Raw genomic sequence first — 19,854 nt, 5'->3', positions numbered from 1 at the left:
AGCCAAGGCAACAAACCGATCCGTGCAGAACCTCAATGCAAGGGGCTTATGCATTTGCAAAGCACTTGCTGTTGTTTGGGAAGTGGCGTCGATCAGTCTGCCCAATTAAGGGGAACGCCTTTGCCCCCATGGGCCTGTTTACTCCTTTTGTTGCCTTTCAGGAAAGCGTCAATTCCCCTGCCAGCGCCTCATTCCTGTGTGAAACACCAAGGTGGAGGCTCCGTGTGATCGTCGGCAAGAAAGAGGCGAGGGTGGGCAAGAGTGTACAAATACAAGCATCCTGACAAGTGGAGCAGAAGCTTTAAATCCTGAAATTCCTTTGCAGTCTTCAACCGTAAATTTCCTATAGGTTATTTCAACAGTCAAGTCGACTTCCTACACTGACCTGCCTTACGCATTCGTGCTACATACCACTGCTTTTGGCTCATAACCTCCCTTCCCCCCTTACAACAGCGATTATTCTGCAATATTAAATCGCCAGTAATTTTGTATGCTTAGAGCTTATGACCCGGACGATATCTAATATATAATGCTTGTACGCGATTTTAATAAACGCGAAACCGCCTTTATGAACAAGAAATTAAGGTTACCGGAAGAAAACAATCCTTACACCTCTTACTTGAACTGCCCGAGACTACATATCTACTATGTAGCAGAATGGCACATTAATAAAATACAAGATCCCTCTATCCCTCGAAAAGAAAGAAAATCCGGTTTAATAAAGTTTTTTAAGTCTTTATTTTAAAAGATCGATTTAATTTACCGGTATTCGGAATTAAAAAAAAAATCCTTAGAGGCTAGAATATTGGTTGAAAAGACACAAAGGAGTTGATTGAGTTCATTAAATGGACAAAATGTCTTGTTAGCAAATGTCAGTAAAAAGAAAATTCACTATATGTTCTTCGATGAATAAATGAACGACTACTAAACCACGTAAATAAATGAATGTAAATATATTGGTTGCAAAGTTTTTCTTAGGTTGCAAAATAAGTGCAGATTTTGTAAAATGGAGGGGGGGTGTGGGATTTGCAATGTGTCTTTACGGAGATTTTCAGGCCTCCAGTATTAGTGGAATTAAGGTTGGGGTCACTGGACTGGTCACTGGTGTCAGATGTTATCGACTCATTCATTTCCTGCAAGGGACATCAGCCTTTCAAGTTTTGTGGAAGGTAGAGAGCTGTTGCCAGCTGGGAACTCTCCGGGTAAAAGAAAAAAAAATTAAAAAGAAATAAAAGGAACCCCAACCAACACCCTTCCAAAATTCATTCTGAAAGGAGGAGGGAAGAGGTAAGAAAACCCTACAGAACAAGCCAGTTCGTGGAAAAAATTAGTTTCATAGTAATAGTTTACTTTTTCTTTTTAAAATCAATTTCTATCCTTACATTTCGTTAAACAGATGCTAATTTTGGAAAAGACAATTATAGGAAGCTGGAATCATTGTCTTTTCACATGCACAGCAAGAGCTCGCCTGAAACTATGTAACCAAAACCAGTGGTGTTGGATTTCCTATTTGTCACCTTCCTAAAGCTTTTTAAGTCCTAACTTTGCTTTCTTCTAGTCCCCTAAACAAAACCAAAACAAGGCAAAAACCACACAACCCCCCTCCCCGAAAATACTACAATACTACTCGCCTTCTCAAAAAAGACCTCATCTCAAAAAAAAAAAAAAAAAAAAAAGGAAAAAGAAAACAGGGGGAAAAACAAACCACAAAAATCCAAACAAACGGCGGAGCCCCGCGCAATTGTGCATTTGAAACAAAACGCGTGTTTTACACTTGAAAGCAGAGCTCGGGGTGCTGCTGCCATTCCCATTTCAAAGCACGGGCAGCGCCGCTCGCCGACGGGCGGGCAGGAGGACCAGGCAGGAGGGGCGGGCGCGGCGCCCCTGCCCCCTCTCTCTGCTCGGCGCCGCCCCGCCGGTGGCGCACCGAATGAGATGCCCGTCGTGTTTTTCTGCACGGTCTCCACCGACAGCGGCTCTTCCTAGATGTGTGGTCGGAGGGCGGCCTTTCCCGCCGCTCCTATGGCCGGGAGGCTGTGCCGGTGCGGAGCTGTTCCCGCCAAAACCCTCTCACCTATATTTTGGGCGCCAAAGCCGCTTTCCCTTTCCGCCCGGCCGAGGGCGGGGGTGGCCGCCGGGTCCCGCTCCCGGTGTGGCCGTGCCGCTCCCGCTCCCGGGGAGCCGAGGCCGCTTCCACCGCTGCGCCGAGGCCGGGCCGGGCGGGAGTCGGGAGCCCGCCGTCAGGGCCCGGGAGGCGGCGGGTCTGTCCCCCCAGCCCTGCCCAAAGCCGGGCTTTGACCCCGGGTTTTTGTTTAACACTCGCCCGAAACGCGGCTCCTTCCCGGCAGGGACGTGGCGGCGTGCCTTCCCGCGCCTTTGGGAGAGCAGGGTCGGAGGCGCTCGGGACACCGCCGGTTCCCCTGGTCGGGCTGATTCTCCTCCCTTTAAAACGCGAGCATTAATAGTGGAAAATATGCAATTTGTAATGATTTTTATAAAAAAATCGAAACGCCGCCGGCCCGACTGCGCGGTGCCACGGCTCGGATCGAGCAGGGACGGGATTTGCCCGACGTGCGGCTGCGGGTATGAAGTTACAGGCTTTATGGTGGCGCCTTCGCACCGCGCCCGTCCCGAACCGCGGCTCTTTTCGGGAAATGCAGTTTCCAACTGCATTTCAGGGCTCAGAAAGCGCCTCTCCCCCCTCACTCTCGGCCGCCGCAGCAGCTCGGGTTTTTAGCTTCCCCGACGCTCCTCAGCAGTCACACCCAAGGCGGGCGCTCCCGGATGCCCGAAGCCCCCCCTGCTCCCTCATGGGGACGGGGCAGCCCCCGCCGGGGTTCGCAAGCGCCGCTGCTCGAGGTGGGGTCGGAGCGCGGTTTCAAGCACGGGCTTTGCGAACACGCTCTGTTGTAACGGGAAGCGGCCGTGGGTGCGGGCCCGCCCTGGCGTCCGTGCACCTCTGCCGGGCGTGCCGGCGCTTTGCGGGGAACTCCTGAAAGTGCCGCCAATTACTGCGATCCCGCGTGGGATCCGCGGGCGGGAGGCGCTCCCTCGGGTGCAGGATGTGGTCTCACGTACATTAACCGTCTCCCAGCTGCGGATTTGCAACTGATAGCGGCCGCTTCCCCGGGGGATTTAAGGAGGCTCTGGAAGTCGTCGCGGGAGACCGTCTGACAGGGCTAACGCCCCGCAGGGAGCACCGGCCACCGCGGAGAGAGCGGCCACACGGCCCGGTGTCACCGCTTCCCCGCCCGCTCGGCAGCCGCTGGACGATGAGCGGACGGGTCCGCGCCTCGGGCGCTTTCGCTCCAGCCCGTCCCCTCAGGCGGGACAGCGCGCCTCATCCTCCCCGACGGGCAAGCGCCCCGCGCTCTGGCCTGCGGTGACACGGACAGCTCCTCCCGCCCCAGCACACAGACAAACCCCGGCGCCTGCATCGCCCGCCCCGGGCCTCCCACTGCTGCGGGAGCGCGGTGCGGGAGCGCGGTGTCCCCGGGACGCGCGTCCTTCCCTCGGGGGCGCAGCGCCGCTCCGCGGGGAGCTCCGCGCCCCGGCCCGCGCATGCGCCGCCCCTGAGGGCACGGAGGGCGCCCGGGCAGGACACGGACGGACGGACGGGCAGGGGGATGGACGGATGGGTAGGGGGACGGACGGGCGGGCAGGGGAATGGACAGACAAACAGGGGATGGACGGGCGGGCGGGGGGACGGACAGACGGCGCTGCTGAGGCGCCGCAGTCGCAGGAGGTGCGTGGCGCCAGTGTGGCAGCGGCGCGGCAATAACGGGTTTGAATTTGAGCCCGTGTCTGAGGCGTGTGCGCCCACCGGCGCGCCTGCCGCGGGGATGGTCCCGCAGCGCTCACACGAACCCGTGGGTTCCCACCATTTGCGACAGGTATGTAACATGCGGTTATTGTAAATAAACTTTCCTTATGTAATTGTTTATTTTTCTTACAGAAACCGAACACTCAAGACTGCATCCAACAAGAACTCTGAAGCTGTGGACAAAATCAGCGGTTCTTCCCCATCCCACCCAGTGATTAGTTCATGAGGGTCAGCGGGACAGAAGTGCTGAAGCACCTCAGTTTTACAGATACACAGTCAGCCACGTAAGACGCTGGAGAGAAGACTGACCTGAGCCTGAGGAGACCTTCTTGAATGACCTCATCGTCTTCTGAGGAACCTAAAATCAGAGAACTGCAGTCAGTACCGCGTTCACTGTCCCAGAGTACCGTATTTAATTACCTCAGCTCCCGTTTAACGGCTCATTAGGAGGCCATAAAATGCCAGGGCATTGACTCTATGAAGTGACCTGTAAACCTACTGTGTGAGACTTACCTAGCTCATCAGAACCACAGGGAGATAACCGAGAGAAAAAAATTAAGTGCTGCTTTTCCCCTCGCCGCCCAGCACCAGTAAAAGCATTGCCCCTTTCATTAGCCTCTTATGAAAGCTACACAATTGATGACAAGAGGGAAAAGACACAGATTTGCAGAATATTGGAAGGTGTTATTTTCCTTTATCAATATTTAATTGCAGTAGGTAACGTAAGAACTAGTGAGTTGTCTTTACTATGCCTAAATTGTACATAATAAACAATAAAGTCACACCTTGTATATGATTTAAGAAAAGCCAATAAAAATAATTCTCCAGTATTCTTTCATGGTCAAAATAGTAACTCAATGCCAACTTATGAGTATCAACATAAAAATGCTTTTAGTTATGACTTATAAAACTGCAGAGCACAGTATGTAATAATATTAAATTCTAGGTCTCAATCTAAACAAAATCAAGCAGTCATACAAATACAGATGTATGACTTGACTGAAACTTCATAAAAGGTGTATTTTTGCTCTAGTTGAAAAAAGCCTGGCTTATTTTGTATAATGTCAACGAAAATATCACACAGAGGAAACCCACTGCAGATGACATGAAGCATTAAGGAAAATACCTTGGTTTTGGAGTATTCTTCTTACTTAGGTTGTCCAGTTTGCATAACAAATGAAGGATGAATAGACAGGAGCATGCACAAACTCACCTGCCACAAGCCTGTCTTCCTGTCACCCTCTACTATCTTTGTGAATAATCCATGTTAACCAAAACCCATGCAAAAAGAAACAAGGAATTGCAGTATCAACCTGTTTAGATATAAGCCCGGTTCTCTTCTGTTTTAGAGAAATCTGACTTCTGTCTTTTTTCCAATTTAAGAGAACATCTGTACAGCTATCCTGCTCTCTTACGAAAAAACAAAAAACTGAGTTGGATATCCTACGAGGAATGAGAAAAGTCAAAAGAATGAATAAAGACAAATTAGAACCAATTTTCTCTAACTTCTTTTCCCTTACAGTTAAATATCCTGAATACTTTCATACACCAGAAATGGGAAAAGGGGGTGGTACAATTTTTCTTTTCAGTGCAACAACACTGGCAAGTTGATTCAGTTTTCTCTTGTAGTAACTAAGTTTTCCAATGGAATTGTGTGGACTTTTGTCTAGTACTAAACCTAACTCTGCTTTTACACCTTCAAGCACTGAAGCCCAATCTCTTGTATCTGCTTCTTTGTTCTGCGAACCTGTGGCCATGTGGCTTTTGTGTCTTTCAGATTTACTTGCATTATTTATGCAACATAATGAAATATGCAAGCATAGAGTAAAGGATCCGTTCTTGGCTTTGGAACATAGCCTGCTTCAGTTTATGAAGGGATTAAAAATAAGTGTTTGGGGTAGTGGTGTGGGGATTCAAAGGAGGAAAGTACAGTTCTTAAAAACTGTAGCAGAAAACAGGACAAGTTCAAGCTATTCTTGTTTCCAGTATTGTCATTTTGTGACACACTTTTAAGCATCACATATTCGAGAGAGTCACAGATTATTAAGTAGAAACATGGATATCTAATTTTTTTATAATTATTGCAAAAAGCTTCCTGATACAAATCTTAAAGCTTGGCATATAGATGTGTTAGTGTAGAAGAGCCTGGGCATTTCAATTCTATTAACTCATTTAAATAGACAGTTTAAATGAGAAATTATTCTGGCATGTATTTTACTGTATCCTACTGAAAGACATACAAAATCAGTTCCTGATTTAAATGGAAGCAGGTTTGGGCTCTGAAATGGCTCATGGTGAACTCTCCTGTGCCTGCTTATGCTGTACAGACCAAATAATTATTTTGGCATTTTACTTCTGAAACTATCTTGGCATTTACATGAACTTTGTAACCGCAAGTAAGTAAATAAATGCTGCTGAGGAATTGTGTACCAGACAGCAAGATGTTTTCAGGGAAAAAGTCACTAGCTTTGAAAGCAATCCTTATTTTTACCAGGCATTCACAGCATGTGGAAGGATACTGTAACAGTGAGCATGAAAATTAATGCGAGAGAACACCATATGGAATTATTGCTGGATAGAAAATACAATGAAAAGTGCAATATCAGGTAAAGGCACGCTGACAGACTCCCAACAAAGGTAATCCACTTTCCCTTACAAGTAGCACATTCTGTAATTGAACTAACTTTACAGCTTATGTAATCTATTTTTGAAAACTTATCAATCAGTAAAAGAATAATAAGTTTGTATCTATTTAAAATTAATTCTCTGAGATATGGATTGTTTTGAATCCATTACCTTAAGCAGGTTTGCTGCCAAGGAATTTAGAAACATTGTTTGTTTGGAAGAAAGTAAAGCAGAAATAAATAGTTACTCCATTTAAGATATACACTTTCCTCCAAAAGTAAGTTGAAAAGAAAAATTAATATGTTAAACTCGTTTCTTTCACTGAGGTAGCCAGAGGACTATTTTCTTCCAGAGTAAAGCCAGTTGGGTACTGTAAGTATGATTAGAGAGTAGAAGAACTAGAAAACAAAACCCACCAATCTTTTATTTTATAACAAACAAAGAAAACAGTGATGCAAAGGAATAGGGGAAAACATTCCAGTGTTGAAAGGATCTTCCTTCAGTTAACTCAGCAGAAGTGAAGACTTAAATAGATGAATGCTGCAAAGTATACACAAAATTTTAAAACTCTGTGGACAGAACCTAAGCATAGCAAGAGCATAAAACATGAAATTTTAAAATGTATCTGTATACACACACACACCAGTCAGATATATTAACAAACTTTGCTGTCATTTGAACCAGTCAGTAAAAATTAATCTTATTTACTGTTTCTGACTGCTGATAGAAGCATTCTGCACACAGTATTTTGATTTCAAATCTCACAAATTAGTGTTGTCTGGCACTCTGAATTTACATGTTTTACACAGATTCCTCAATGTGCAATTCCAAATATTGGATTTCCTCCTGAGATGTTTTTATTGTTAAATTTTTTTTTCCTTTCCATTTTGTTCAGTTCAATATAGTTACTTCGAAATGCATATATAAGAAAAATTAAAGTTTCCAGAAAAGGTACACTCAAGTGTTAATGTCCTTATGTAATGAGAGGGTGGATAAAGCTGAAAGCTCTCACAATTTTATTCTTTGTTTAGCCATAATTTTCTTTGCTTTTCTTCCATATTTCTGTTTATACACCATTACAGTACTTTTCTAGCATGTGAAGGTGAAAGAAAGCATACATGAAGTATTTTAAAATATATTCACAATGCTAATTTAAGGAAATTAATTGAACAACTAACAAATGAAAACTTTGCTTTCTTTGCTAATTTCACTCACTTTTGTCACTGATCTGAAGGAGGGTAACTACAGCTTCAGGTAAATAACCCAGCTAGGCAATAGCCCAGATATGTTTTTTTTTTTCTGATATGAAAGAGCCTAAGCATATCTTAGTTTTTAGGAAATGAACAAACAAACATCCAGTTATACACCTTTTAATTATGTTAAGAATGGGTTAATTATGTGTAAGAATGTCATTTGACTACAGTGAGAACTGGAACAAAGAAAGGCAGAATGTGCTTCCACCATTGTTAGGAATCTGATTCTTTTGGGCAATAAAAAGGGTAAAGAACTCCACACAATATCAGAACAGGAGCCAATGAAAGCCTGACAACTCTAAGAGCAGAGTTTCTCCTCAAAATTAAATGCTACTACTATACTGAAAAATGTTTAAGCAATAAAAACTATTAACCATTTATTTAGTTTAAAATGTCAATAATACATAACAAAGGAATATGCTGAACAAGGTTATTTTTGTTTAAAGGATTGAAATTAATTAGATACAATTTTCATATTTAGTGTATTTGATTTAGTAAAATCTGTAATTTCTTATGGTCTGCATTTGAATATTCATATCTTAAACAATGATCATAATTCTATAATTAAATAGCAATGTAAACCAGGTATGTTTCAAAAAATATTCTGTGATTCAAAGATGAAATTTTTAAACACACAATGTAAAAATGGATCACTACTGTTCTACTTCCTACATATTTAAAGTATTTTGTTCCCAGTTTACTGTTAGCAAGGGCATTTGAAATTGCTGCACATCGATTTGCTATACAGCAAATGAAACAATGAGAAAACTACCTTGTGATCTTAGTATATGTTTTCAGATGGATTTTTTCTTTGTACTTCTTAAATTACTTCATATCAGTACTTTGTAAGGAAAAGAACTTTAAAAGCCCTAATTCTCAAATCATAAGTAGGTAACATTTTTCAGAACTTGATCACTGATTTATTTTGTTATTTATTTCTGTGAGAAACTACATATAAAGAGTAAGATTCTGTTTCCCCACTTGATACCTATTTGCAAACAAAACAATGCCAAATGAAGTACTGAAAAAGAACCCTGCTAAAGGTCAAATTAAGAACGAATCTTATGACAAGCTGAATTCAGTATTTGTGTAACTTACAACTTTCACCTAGGTTATAAAAATACTGCAGCCAAGTAGGATTTTAATATCATCCTGTCAAAAGTGATGGCACTATAATTTTTATTTTAAAAATGGAATAATTTTCATTTACTTTTATAATAATTTTATTATGGTTTGTTCAGATCTCTTTTCTGAAATGTTTTCCATTAACACTTGTTTTGATGGAATTTACACACCTTCACATATCTCTTCCTTTGCACAGAACTTTTGTCTTATTTGCATGTGCTATTTATCTACAAACCACAGAATCTTATTTCTTACTTTTTGTTGGGTTTTTAAATCACTGAATTATTACTTGAGAGCACTACTAATGATGGATTTTATAATAATTTGTATTTTGCAATATGCTTATCAAGTATTGTCCATTAAAATAATAAAATCAAACATTGTAGAAGGTAAAGAGCAGATGAGTGTCTGTATTTCAAACACCAATATTCACTTTCCTAGAAGAGTGGATAGTTCAAGGCACATCTTTCCCATTTCAGCTGGAGTGGACATCAGTCCTTTATGTCAATGGCTTCTAACTGAGTCATGGTTTAAAACAACAAAACAAATAATGCAGTAGTCACTTTTTATAAACTTTCGTGGAGATAGGTTATTAATTCAAATAGGGGAAAAAAGTAAACAAGAATATCAGTGATATATAACTAAAATTCACAATATCTAAAAGAAAAGATGAAAACTTTAAAAACAATGTACACATCAGCAGCTGAAGTAGGTACAGGATATAAAGTATCTGCAAAAAAAGCAAAAACCTAATATGTGATACAAAATTATTAGTGAGTGAGTGTACACATTTTAACAGTTGAATTTCTAGTAGTTATCCTTAGATGTTTCATTACTGCATATGGTGACCCTATAGAATATTTGTTAAATACCTTCAGAATATTTATGAAAGCTTGGTTTAATTTAAATGTGATATTACTGATATAAACACTGAACCAATACCTTCAAATTGTTAGAACACTGAATCTTAGTGCATATAACAAAATAATTATCACATACACACACTTGTTAAACAGTCAGGTATTAAGTCTCTCTAATTACTGCATTTGGACATACAGCATGCTGCAGACTGAAAGTAGGATTATGGGGAAGTGGTTTGCTAGAAATAATAAGTATGTGCATGAGTGCAGAATGGATCTGCAATCTAACTTTATTGAAACAATAGCATAAGCAGGATTTTTTTTTTTGCTAAAATAACTGAAAAATCAGAAAATGGCTACACAACCCCCTCATCTCTGAAGCAGTAAGTAATATTAAGTACAGATGGTGGATTATTACATGTTAACTTAAGAAATGCATTTAAATATTTTAAGACAGACACATTTTGCACCAGTAACAGCACAAATATTTCCCTAACAGAACTACATTCAATAAAATAGGGAATTGTGTAAAACTACTTCTATTTCTCTGTTAGAACTGACTAGTTAGGTATTACAGTCCTTACCCTTCTGTATAATTAAGCTTTTGTTCAACTATGAAAAAAACTAGAAACTGATTGCTTGAAAATGAGCTGCATGACCTTTGTCCTGGTTTGTCACCTCTGACCTTTAATTTGAAGGTCAATTTATTCTGCATATCAATTAATTCTATTTTCAGAAGCAGAATGTGTATTTTTAAAAGTGTTATCCTCCTATATGAAACACACCAAGTTGGCTTTGTATTTTTTTTTTGTCAGCCTCTACACATCACACCAGAGGAGCATATTTGCCTTTTATTGTGCAACTGTATTTGAAACATCCAGTGTGCAATTACAGAAAATGAATGCTTGTCTCTGAGATGAAAAAAAGTCTTTTCTTTTTCATGTGGTAGAGATCTTGCAGCACATTAAAGTGAATTTGGAAAAAAAGATCTGCTAGACAGCACACTTTTCTAAAATTTGTCTTTTTTAAATAGAGGAAAAAAGGAGAAAATTCTATGCCTGTGTTTGCACTGCTGCTAATGGATACCAGGTTTTTCCTGAACCTTCCCTGTGCCACGAGTGGTTATTTCGTGTCCACTGATGACACCCTGTTTTGATATTCACTTTCAGAACATCCTTTCATAAACTGAACCTGTGGTTAAAAACAGTGAATACCAAGTTCTTGTCTAGTTGCTGGTTTCATCTGCACACTTCCATTTCACATATATAACGTTAAGTTACAAGTTGGCTACAAAAAAAATCAGCGTTGCTGGGAGCGCTTGCGTTCCGAAGGACAAAGCGCTGTGGCATTTGCCATTGATTTTGCTGTCAGCATCCGACACCGGCGCGATGCGGTGTATGACACACAGGCCGTGGGTGAGCGCTGCCGTGACCCGAGCGCTGCAGCGCCCGAGAGCGGCGGGGGCAGCCGGGGCCGGCACACGGCAGGAACATGGCCGCGGCCGGCTTCAGCACCGCGGACAGCGCCGAGACACCGGGGAGGGAGAGAGGGGCCGCGCCCGGCACCGCGCTGCCAACCCCGGCCTTTCCCCGCCGGGCACCGCGCTGCCAACCCCGGCCCCTCCCTGAGGGGCACCGCGCTGCCAACCCCGGCCTTTCCCCGCCGGGCACCGCGCTGCCAACCCCGGCCCCCGGCCGCTCCCCGCGGGCACCGCGCTGTCAACCCCGGCCGCTCTCCGTGGGGCACCGCGCTGCCAACCCGGCCGCTGCCGCCCCCGGGGGATGCGATCCTGCCCACCCAGCCAAGGGAAAAGGCTCCTCTGGAAGCCGCTCCCGGCCCAGCGCCCCGCTCGCAGCGGCGCCTCTCCGGCCCAGGATCGCGCTGCGCGCCGCGGGCTTCAGCTGCCGCCCAAACAAAACGCTGCCACCGGGTTACAAAGCGCAAAAAAGAGGAGGAACAAATGGCTTAACAGCTTGGGGTTTAAAATTCACTTCTGTGCTCGGCGATGCAATGTGAAACACTGCGTGTGACCTACCACTGCATCCTGCAAATGGCCTAGACTGCAGCTGCTCAGGCCTAGGAGGGAGAGCATGTGGGGTTTCCTTCTTCCTTCCGTCTTCCCTCTCATGAAATTCTCAGTACATGCCAGCTAATGAATTTTAAGATTAATTAAATTTTTTTTCAATAAAGATTTGATAAAAGTAAGACAACAGCACATGTCCTTTACAGAATGTATTTTAAAATTATCAGAGTAGAAGGCAGTTACTCTTGTAATACACACACAGGCAGAGTTTTTAGTACAGCTGCATTTTTGTAACTACTGCAAGGGACAAACATCAGATATAATCACTACCTTTGCCATTACATACATGATTCATTTGACTACAGCAAAGGAAACTTGACTTCCTGGTGTATTAATAATTTAGGTAATAATTTAATTCAACATTGATTCTTACTACTCTTGTACCAAAGGGGAAAAGAAATCATCATCCTTTGAAGAATTATGGCTTAGCAGCATATATTACAAATATTTTTTCAAACAAGTTTGCCAGTATTACCTCCTCTGAAGCTTTAAGGGTTTGTTTGGGTTTTTTTGCAGCAGTATGTTTTAAAAAATAAATGTGAAGCATACAGATACCAATCGAAGAGTAAACACGCACTATTGCACTTCAGTACAATGTTATATCCAGATATTACTCAAAGTATACACAACTACATTTAAATTAACTATGACCAAATTTAGCTGTAACTATTTTCTTAGTGTCTGATGACTTGTCTATCACAGGACACTTCTCCATACTTGCAATTTCTATGCAAGATGGGAAATTCCAAAACAGGTGGGGAAAAACCCACAGCCCTGTGAATGGCCTATTTAAAAAGAACAGCAAGGCCAGTTACATAAGGAAAAGGAGTCAAGCCTATAAACAAATCAGTGTAGCATGCACTATGGTTTTGTCCCATCATTGTAAGATAATCGTATATCATTTACTCACCATCACTAATAAGCTAACCGCCTGGTAAGAGAGAAACAAGTAAATGAATCAAATCTCTTTAGGTAATATGTTTATCAGATTAAAATGCGTAATTCCCTCATGTTAAAGCTAAAAAGATACTTAAAATTAATTAGACTTTAAAAACGTATTTAGATACGCCAATTGCATATTTTACTATAGCTTGGACAAAACGCGTGCATTGCTGCTGTTTACTTATTTTCAGATTACCGTTCCCATTCGATAGCTGGTTATCTGACCCGCTGCAGGGTGTACTACAATGCCACAACAGCCGAGCGGAGCTGCCGGCGCTCAGACACGCTCGCTGCCCGCGGAGATGCCGCGGCCGTACCCTCCCCGCGGAACCGCGGCCGCGCAACCGGACCGGAGGAGCAAGGCGTGAGGGAGGCATTTCGGCACTTTATTTGTTCTCCCCCGCACCGCGTCCCGCACCGCGCCCGGCCGGCACCTCAGAGCCAGCCGCGGGGCTCGTGTCACGGCGCCCCGGAGAGCCCGCCCGCCCCTCGCCAGCGGGGACGCGGCCCCGGGCCCGGTGCTGTCCCCGCTGTCCCCTCAGCTCGGCCGGGGGCAGGCAGCGCCCGGCCGCGACCCCGCGCCGCGGCGGGAGCTATCCAAGATGGCGGCCCGGCCGCCACTCGCGTTAAACCCCCCGCACCGCGCACACGGCGCCGCGCGTGACTCCGGCCCCCGCCGCCCCGCCGGTGGTTACCGCAGGGCGGTCGAGCCCCGCACCCTTCGGGGCGCGCCGCCTCCGCCCCATCCTCCGCTCCCCAGCCGCCTCGGAGCGGACGCGTCGCCCCGCGGGTCCCGTCCCGCCGTCAGTGCGCTCTCCTTCCCCGGCCTTTCCTTCCGCCGGGCCGCGGGCGCCCCACGCCGGTCCCTGCCCGCCCCTCCCGGCCGCGGCGGCTCGCCGGGCGGTCACCGCCATCCGGCGGCGGCTGTCGGCGGAGCGCGGGCCGCCCCCTGGCGTCGGGTTGCCGCACCGAACCCGCGGCCGCTCCCCCGGCCCCGGCCGCCACCGGCTCTCGGCGGGGCGCTGCGTCCCGCTCGGCGCGGGGGGCGGCTTGGTCCCTTCACCCCTTCCTCTACCGCGGCTGCCGTCGTCGTTGGCGTTTGACGGGCGGCGCGGCCCGGCGCGCCCTTTCCCCGTGCCGGCGGCTCGGGCGCGGGCAGCCGGGGCCGGAGCGGGCGGGCTCGGGGGCAGCGGCGGCCGGCGGAGGAGGGGGCGCGGCGGCGGCGGCGAAGGGAGAAAGGTGCGAACCCGGAAGTACACCCGCCCCGCCGCCGCCCGCAGGGAGCACCCGCGCCCGCACACACAACAATGCGGCGCCGCTCCGCCTCCGCCCAGCGCAACTTTTCCGCCGGCACTGGAGAAACCCGCCGGCCGTCCCCTCCCCGCGGCCGCCCACCAGCGCCCCGGCAGGTGCGGCGCCGGCGGGAGGGCGAGACCCGCGAAGGGAGAGAGGTGAAGGGAGCTCGCTTACCTCCCGCACGCCATGGTGGCCGGGCTGAGCGGGGCTGTGCCGGCGGCTGCCGCGGTGGCGAGGCGAGTGCGGGGGCTGGGGGGCACGCACCCACCGACGGGCGGCCCCGGCGGGGGGCTCTGCCTTCCCGAGCCACTGGGAGGACGGAGCGGAGGAGGAGGAGGAGAAAGCGAGCTGCGGCGGCAGAGGGAAGCGGCGCTCCCGGCGGGAAGGCGGCGGCAGCGGCAGCCAGCGAGGAGGGGCGGCGGCGGCGGGCGGACACGGCCCCGGCGCTGGCTCACGCCGCCGCAGCCGCCGCGCACCTGCCCCGCCGCCCTCCCCGCGGGCGGGCGGGCGGCACCGGCGGCTGCGCGCGGGGGCGCTCCAGGGCAGCGGGAGCCGGCGGGCGGGGCGGGGCGGCCGCGCCCCCGGGAGCCGCCCGACGGCCCCGCCGGAGCTCGCGCTCGCCCAGGGCCGGGGCCCCGGTCCCGCATGCAGCCGGCAGCCTCCTTCCCCAGGCGCCTCCTTGGCCGCGCATCGTGGAGGCCGCTTGGCAGCTGTGGTGGCGTCCGGCTCCGCCGCTCCGAGGACTGGACCCTCCAGTGTCCTCTTGCGCTGCTGCTCGCCCCCAAATCTGCCGCTAGCAGGTGGGAGGGCATCGCTCCTGTGTGGATCTTGTGCGTCTTAACGGCGCTTTAACCAACTGCAGCCACGACCTGCTGGTGTGCAGTCCACATCCACAAAGCAGGCAGGATTCCTGCTGTACAGCTGGTTTGTCCAGAACTTGTCCGTTCCCAGTAGCCTTGCAGCATGACTGGTTTCTTTTCCTGGCATATGAGACTTTTCAAATGCCAACGTTTTATTTTTCTAGCTTGTTCTGACTTAACTGTGGAATACCCCAACCGTAGTATACATACTGTCATAAGCCAGCATCAACTTCACCCAAAGGTATATTGTCTTTGTTCTAAAAACAGAAGGGTTAACAAAGTTTGGCTCCCTATGGACCCATGCTCCTTTTGCTACCAATCCACTCTACACAGGGTCCAGTAGTCACCACTTTGCACATGCACTGGCAAAATGGGTATGGTTCTCAGCAGTTTGGTTCCTTACATGTGCTGAGGATTAGCCAGCTGGTGAGTCAAACAGTAGGCAACTGCTGAAGTCACACCGTCTTCCATCTGGAGAGGACACCGATTAGCAGTCTCATTTTCCTGACTGCTGGTTTTTGTCATGACACGAAGTGTTTCTGGGTCCTTTATGTTGATTTCGGGTGAAACTGTGAAAAGGGTTCAAAATTAGCCTGAGAGCAAAGAGATAGACAGAAAATGCAATTCCATTTCCTTAAGAGAACAAGATAAAAACACAGAGTGTAGCGAGCCCAGTTCACATGTATTTTCTATCATTAGACATTAGTATGCTTGCCTTGAGCTTCCCACTCTTGGGCTTTCCTTTGTAGATTTAAATGTTGAGGGTACAGTAAGGCTTTCAATAATTTATTAGCATTTTTTGGTGTAAGTAAGCACAAAGTCAGCACTAAAATTCTTATACATAGCTTTAAAACTTCCTTTCAACAGAAAAAGCTTTACACAGAATTTTGCTCTGTGATCTTAGCCTGTGATTAAAGCAGCTGTGAAATCTCTCTAGCCTTCAAATACTGTGCCTTACTTAGCTCAGAAAGGTTTTGTGTGGAACAGAGATGCTTCCAATGCTCAGGAGGGGTCTTCCAGAGACCAAATGACCAAACTGTTTCCCTTCAACTTATCTAGGCACAGCCATAGAAAGGTGCTTCATGTTTCAGAGATGAGATTTTAAGTGCCTGCATTTCTCTAGAATCCTAATATTTTACTCTTTTGCCTAGAATTTGGTGCATACTCTGTGGGAATATATATAAATCTAGCCTAGCACAGAGCTATATTACCTTAACACAACTTTAGGTGTATTTGGCAAATAGTTTGAGACTACACAATCTTTTCTGAAAAAAAAACAAGCGAAACCTAATCATGATCAGAAGTTGGTTTTTCACTTAATTTTTATTTATTTCTTATAGATGGGGAAGAGTTCCTTCCTGCTACCTGCTATTTCTGCTGAGGTATTTATTTTTGCAGAGAAAGAAACTTCCCCACATGCTTTGTTTTGCTGTGCCCTAATTTTATAGCAAGTTTGTATAGAACAAATTATATATGGAACATAAGCAGAATTGAACTCCTTCAATAAATCACAGCAAACAGACTGTGAAAACTCTGCACATTTTTTTCCCATTGCTTTCTCTTCTTTTTCAGCTTTTTTTCCACTGACCTTGTTCATAGGGTTTCCCCTAAGAACTTGCTGAAAAACTTGTTTCTCCCTATGCAGATTAAACAGTACTAGGCATTTTCATGAGCCATGGCATTTCTTCCTAACGTGACCTGTTAAAGTGGCCTGCCATCCCAACCCACATTTTGCAGATGTGCTTCTAAATATTTTTTCCTCCTCCACTGCATTCCCAGACCCTTTTCCTCTTCATTCTTTTAGCCTATCCTATTTGCCCACTAACTTCCCATACTTTTCTCATGGTTTTCTGATCAGCCTCCCCTGTCCCTGCCCCCCATAATTAATAGGAGAGATGCTGCTGCTTTCTGAAGAAATTTATGACAGCTCTTCTAGCCAACAGTAGTGCTGATCTTCATAAACTCATTTTCACATATTGCAGACTAAGCTGTGCTGGCCAATGGACACTGATATGGCTGAGATGCTCTTGGCAGTGAGTCTCTGCCTCTGCTCCCCAGTTTCCAGGCTTAGCTTTTTGCCCCTTGGAACTTCCTCTTAATCTATGTTTTTTTCCTCATTCTGGTCTTGCATTTTTCTTTTTCCATTTGACTAAGAGATTTTTTTTTTAAAACCACATCAAGTCTACTATAAAACTCAAGCAAAAGAAATTACTGCAGTTTTAAAACTGAATGTTCCCTGCATGTTGGCAGCAAAAGCGATGTGAAATGTGCTATAGAAGGACACTGGTGAGGGTCTTGTTTTCTTTCCCCCACAAATGCTCATGGTCCAAACTGTTTCTTAGCTGTCAATGGCTGTGTGCAGTTACATAACTATCTCTGTCCTCTTTTTAGCCATTAGTCTCCTTCTTTGCCTTTGGGTTTCTTTTATTTTTTTAATGATCCCATGAAAATGTTAGTAGTAGAGAAGTTTCCTATTTTCCATGTGTCTTCCTCCTATTTTATTTGCATTTGCCAGTGGGGCCAAAGAAATGAAGTAATTTCTTTAGAAGTTTGTTTGAAAAAGCTGTGCCAAAATATGCTGTTCTGCTTTATTTTGTGGCCTTATGAAAATTATGCAGCATTTTATGAAGCTTTAAATTTTAATGTGAGATTCTCAAGAATGTTCCGTTTGCAGACCTAGGCAGATATCTAAGCACATGAACATTCAATATGGTAATCAGAGAAAATTATTTTATCAAAAATGACTTTTTAGGCATTTATTTAGTTGCTGCAAAGTCAACTTATTACAAAGGCACACCCAGAGAGCTCTGCCAAGCCAAACCTTAACTGTTACTTCTCCACACCTTTTCTAAGCCATTTTTTACCAAACTTTACCAAACTAAAAAGGAAGATGTGAACCCCCACAGTGAAAGCAGATTCAGCTTTCTTCTTTTTAGGCCAAGGCCACACATGTACCTCCAAAAAAAGTGTTAGCTTGAGCTTTCCTATTAATGAGAATGAGTGTGTCAGTATGTTTTACACCAAGGAAGAAGACAAACATTTTGCCCCTGCCAAACCAAGTATGAGGGACTGTTCTCAGTTTATCTGTTCCCCCTATCTGGTTTTGTTTCATGGATGGAAAATCCTGTGCCCAGGTCCTCAGTGCTGGCTTGCTTGCTCAGGGATATGGAAACTCTCTGGCCACATCTGAATTATCAAAATGAACAGGACCAAAATGAAGTGCCAGAGCGCTGGTTGGGCATAGTCCATGAAGTGGTTTAGTGCCAACCAGGCTTCACCAAAACAATAAGTGCCAGGCTGTGGCTGAGGAGCTAGCATAGGAGAAACTCAAGCCCTAATGGGCAGAGTCCTATTGATCTGGTTTTAGGAACAACTGGCTAAAACTCCTGCATGGCTGTGAGATTTGACAGGCTAGTCAGCCACAGCGTAGCAGAAAATGAGCCCTGGAATTTTTTATTCACTGGTAGGACATGGCCTTGACCTCACGATGACTTTGGTGAGGGGAGGGGAAGTGGAGAAGGAGGGGAGCAGGGGAGTGTCCACTATGAGGGCTCTGTTTTTAAGAGCCAGCTTTAAAAATGAGACTCATAATTGAGTGGTTTCTGCTCTCAATACAGATTTCTTCTGTATTTTACATTTTACCACCATTAAAGAAAAGGTTAGTAGGGAGGAAATAAGGACACAGGTCTCCTTGTGTCTAGCTGATTACCCAAAGTGGTAGTTTTGACCAAGATTTTAAATGTTTGTTCTATTTCTGATTTCAGGATTCAGGATCAGTTCAAACATAAAGGTTTCAGAATGCTCCTCTTCAGAATAATTAGAGAGTGGAGGTTGTGGCACTTTTTAAAAAGCAAAAGTAATATGGAGCTTTTCATATAATGCTCATCAGCGTAACAGCAAAGAGTCTGAGGCAGGATGAGGGATTTATGGTGAAGCTGAATTAGTGCACAAGATCTTCACACATAAACAATTACTTTAAAATGACGACAGTCATGTTCAAATACTGTTTTAGGAATTCAGGGACATGGACTTGATTAACCATTTCTATTTAATGCTTTTTAAATCAATATGTGTCGCCTGTAAGAGTAATGGCCATAAGAAAATGTTACCATTAGGAATAAATTTTATGTTATGGCTGAGACTGGTCTGTGGGCTTTATTGCATTACACTGGATGTGGCTTTCATCAGCTGAAACTGGCTCCTTAGAGCAGCTTGATTTAAGGAGTTTGAACTAGTTTCCTTTGGGAACTGCAGGCTCAAAAATTGAATTGTTAGCTGGTAGAAAAAAATTATAGAACATTTTTGAAAGTGTACAGTGGTGAAGAAAGGAAATGATTACTTGGAATTGAGGGTGTAGAGTGAGAAAGTGCCTGCCTCATGAATCTGTGGGTGGAAAGGCACAGTTGGCTTATACATTTACTTTGTTTCTTCATCTACCATTGCTCCAATCACAAGAACTAATTACAGTCAGTTAGGTCAGCATTTTGCTATTCTATTGAATATTGAAAAACCAAGCAGAGAAGTTAACATGATTTAGAAAGAGCTTCTCTGTATTTCCACTGGACTAGAATAATATGCAACTAGAATAATAATGTCCAAGCCTTCATTTGCAGCATCACTCTTATTGTTACTCTTGAATTTTAAGAATGAAACATTAATTGATAAGCAAGGCTTAAACTACTCAAAAATATTGTCTCAAAAGATTTTGTTTCACTCCTGGCTTACCTCTGCCACTTCAGTTTCAGTCAATCAGAATTCACCCATAGGTTAATTGCAGAAATAAACCACATTGCTAAAGGGTGAACTGATTGAAAGTGACACTGATTCAAATGGAGACTGCTTTGATACAGGAGAGTCTTTCTTCATATTTCCCATACCCTTTTAAATAAATAAATAAATAAGACAATGGAAATAAAAGCATGGCTTTTTAATAAATTTTGAAGTTTTTTTCTGACTAAAAGTCACTATAGCTTAAGTCCCATTGTAC

General features: G+C 45.2%; 1 protein-coding gene across 2 annotated transcripts in view; it reads right to left on the bottom strand.

Moving 5' to 3' along the window:
- The window catches only part of LIN28B (lin-28 homolog B), a 100,042-nt gene extending 85,637 nt beyond the window's left edge, over positions 1–14,405 (bottom strand). Inside the window, exons 1-2 of one of the 2 annotated variants that reach the window (XM_064709854.1) lie at positions 14,182–14,405; positions 4,133–4,181 (exon numbers count right to left, since the gene is read on the bottom strand). In XM_064709854.1, the coding sequence (XP_064565924.1) occupies positions 4,133–4,166 (34 nt within the window). In that variant the 5' untranslated portion in view covers positions 4,167–4,181; positions 14,182–14,405. Of the gene's footprint in view, positions 1–4,132; positions 4,182–13,406; positions 13,416–14,181 lie in introns of those variants that run through there. The other variant, XM_064709855.1, reaches the window with a different exon arrangement.
- Between the last annotated feature and the right edge of the window lie 5,449 nt (positions 14,406–19,854).

Source organism: Zonotrichia leucophrys, chromosome 3 (genome assembly GCF_028769735.1).
Source record: "Zonotrichia leucophrys gambelii isolate GWCS_2022_RI chromosome 3, RI_Zleu_2.0, whole genome shotgun sequence".
Lineage (NCBI taxonomy): Eukaryota > Metazoa > Chordata > Aves > Passeriformes > Passerellidae > Zonotrichia > Zonotrichia leucophrys.
The sequence above is the reverse complement of the archived record's forward strand: the minus strand, read 5'-3'. Positions and strand labels throughout refer to the sequence as shown.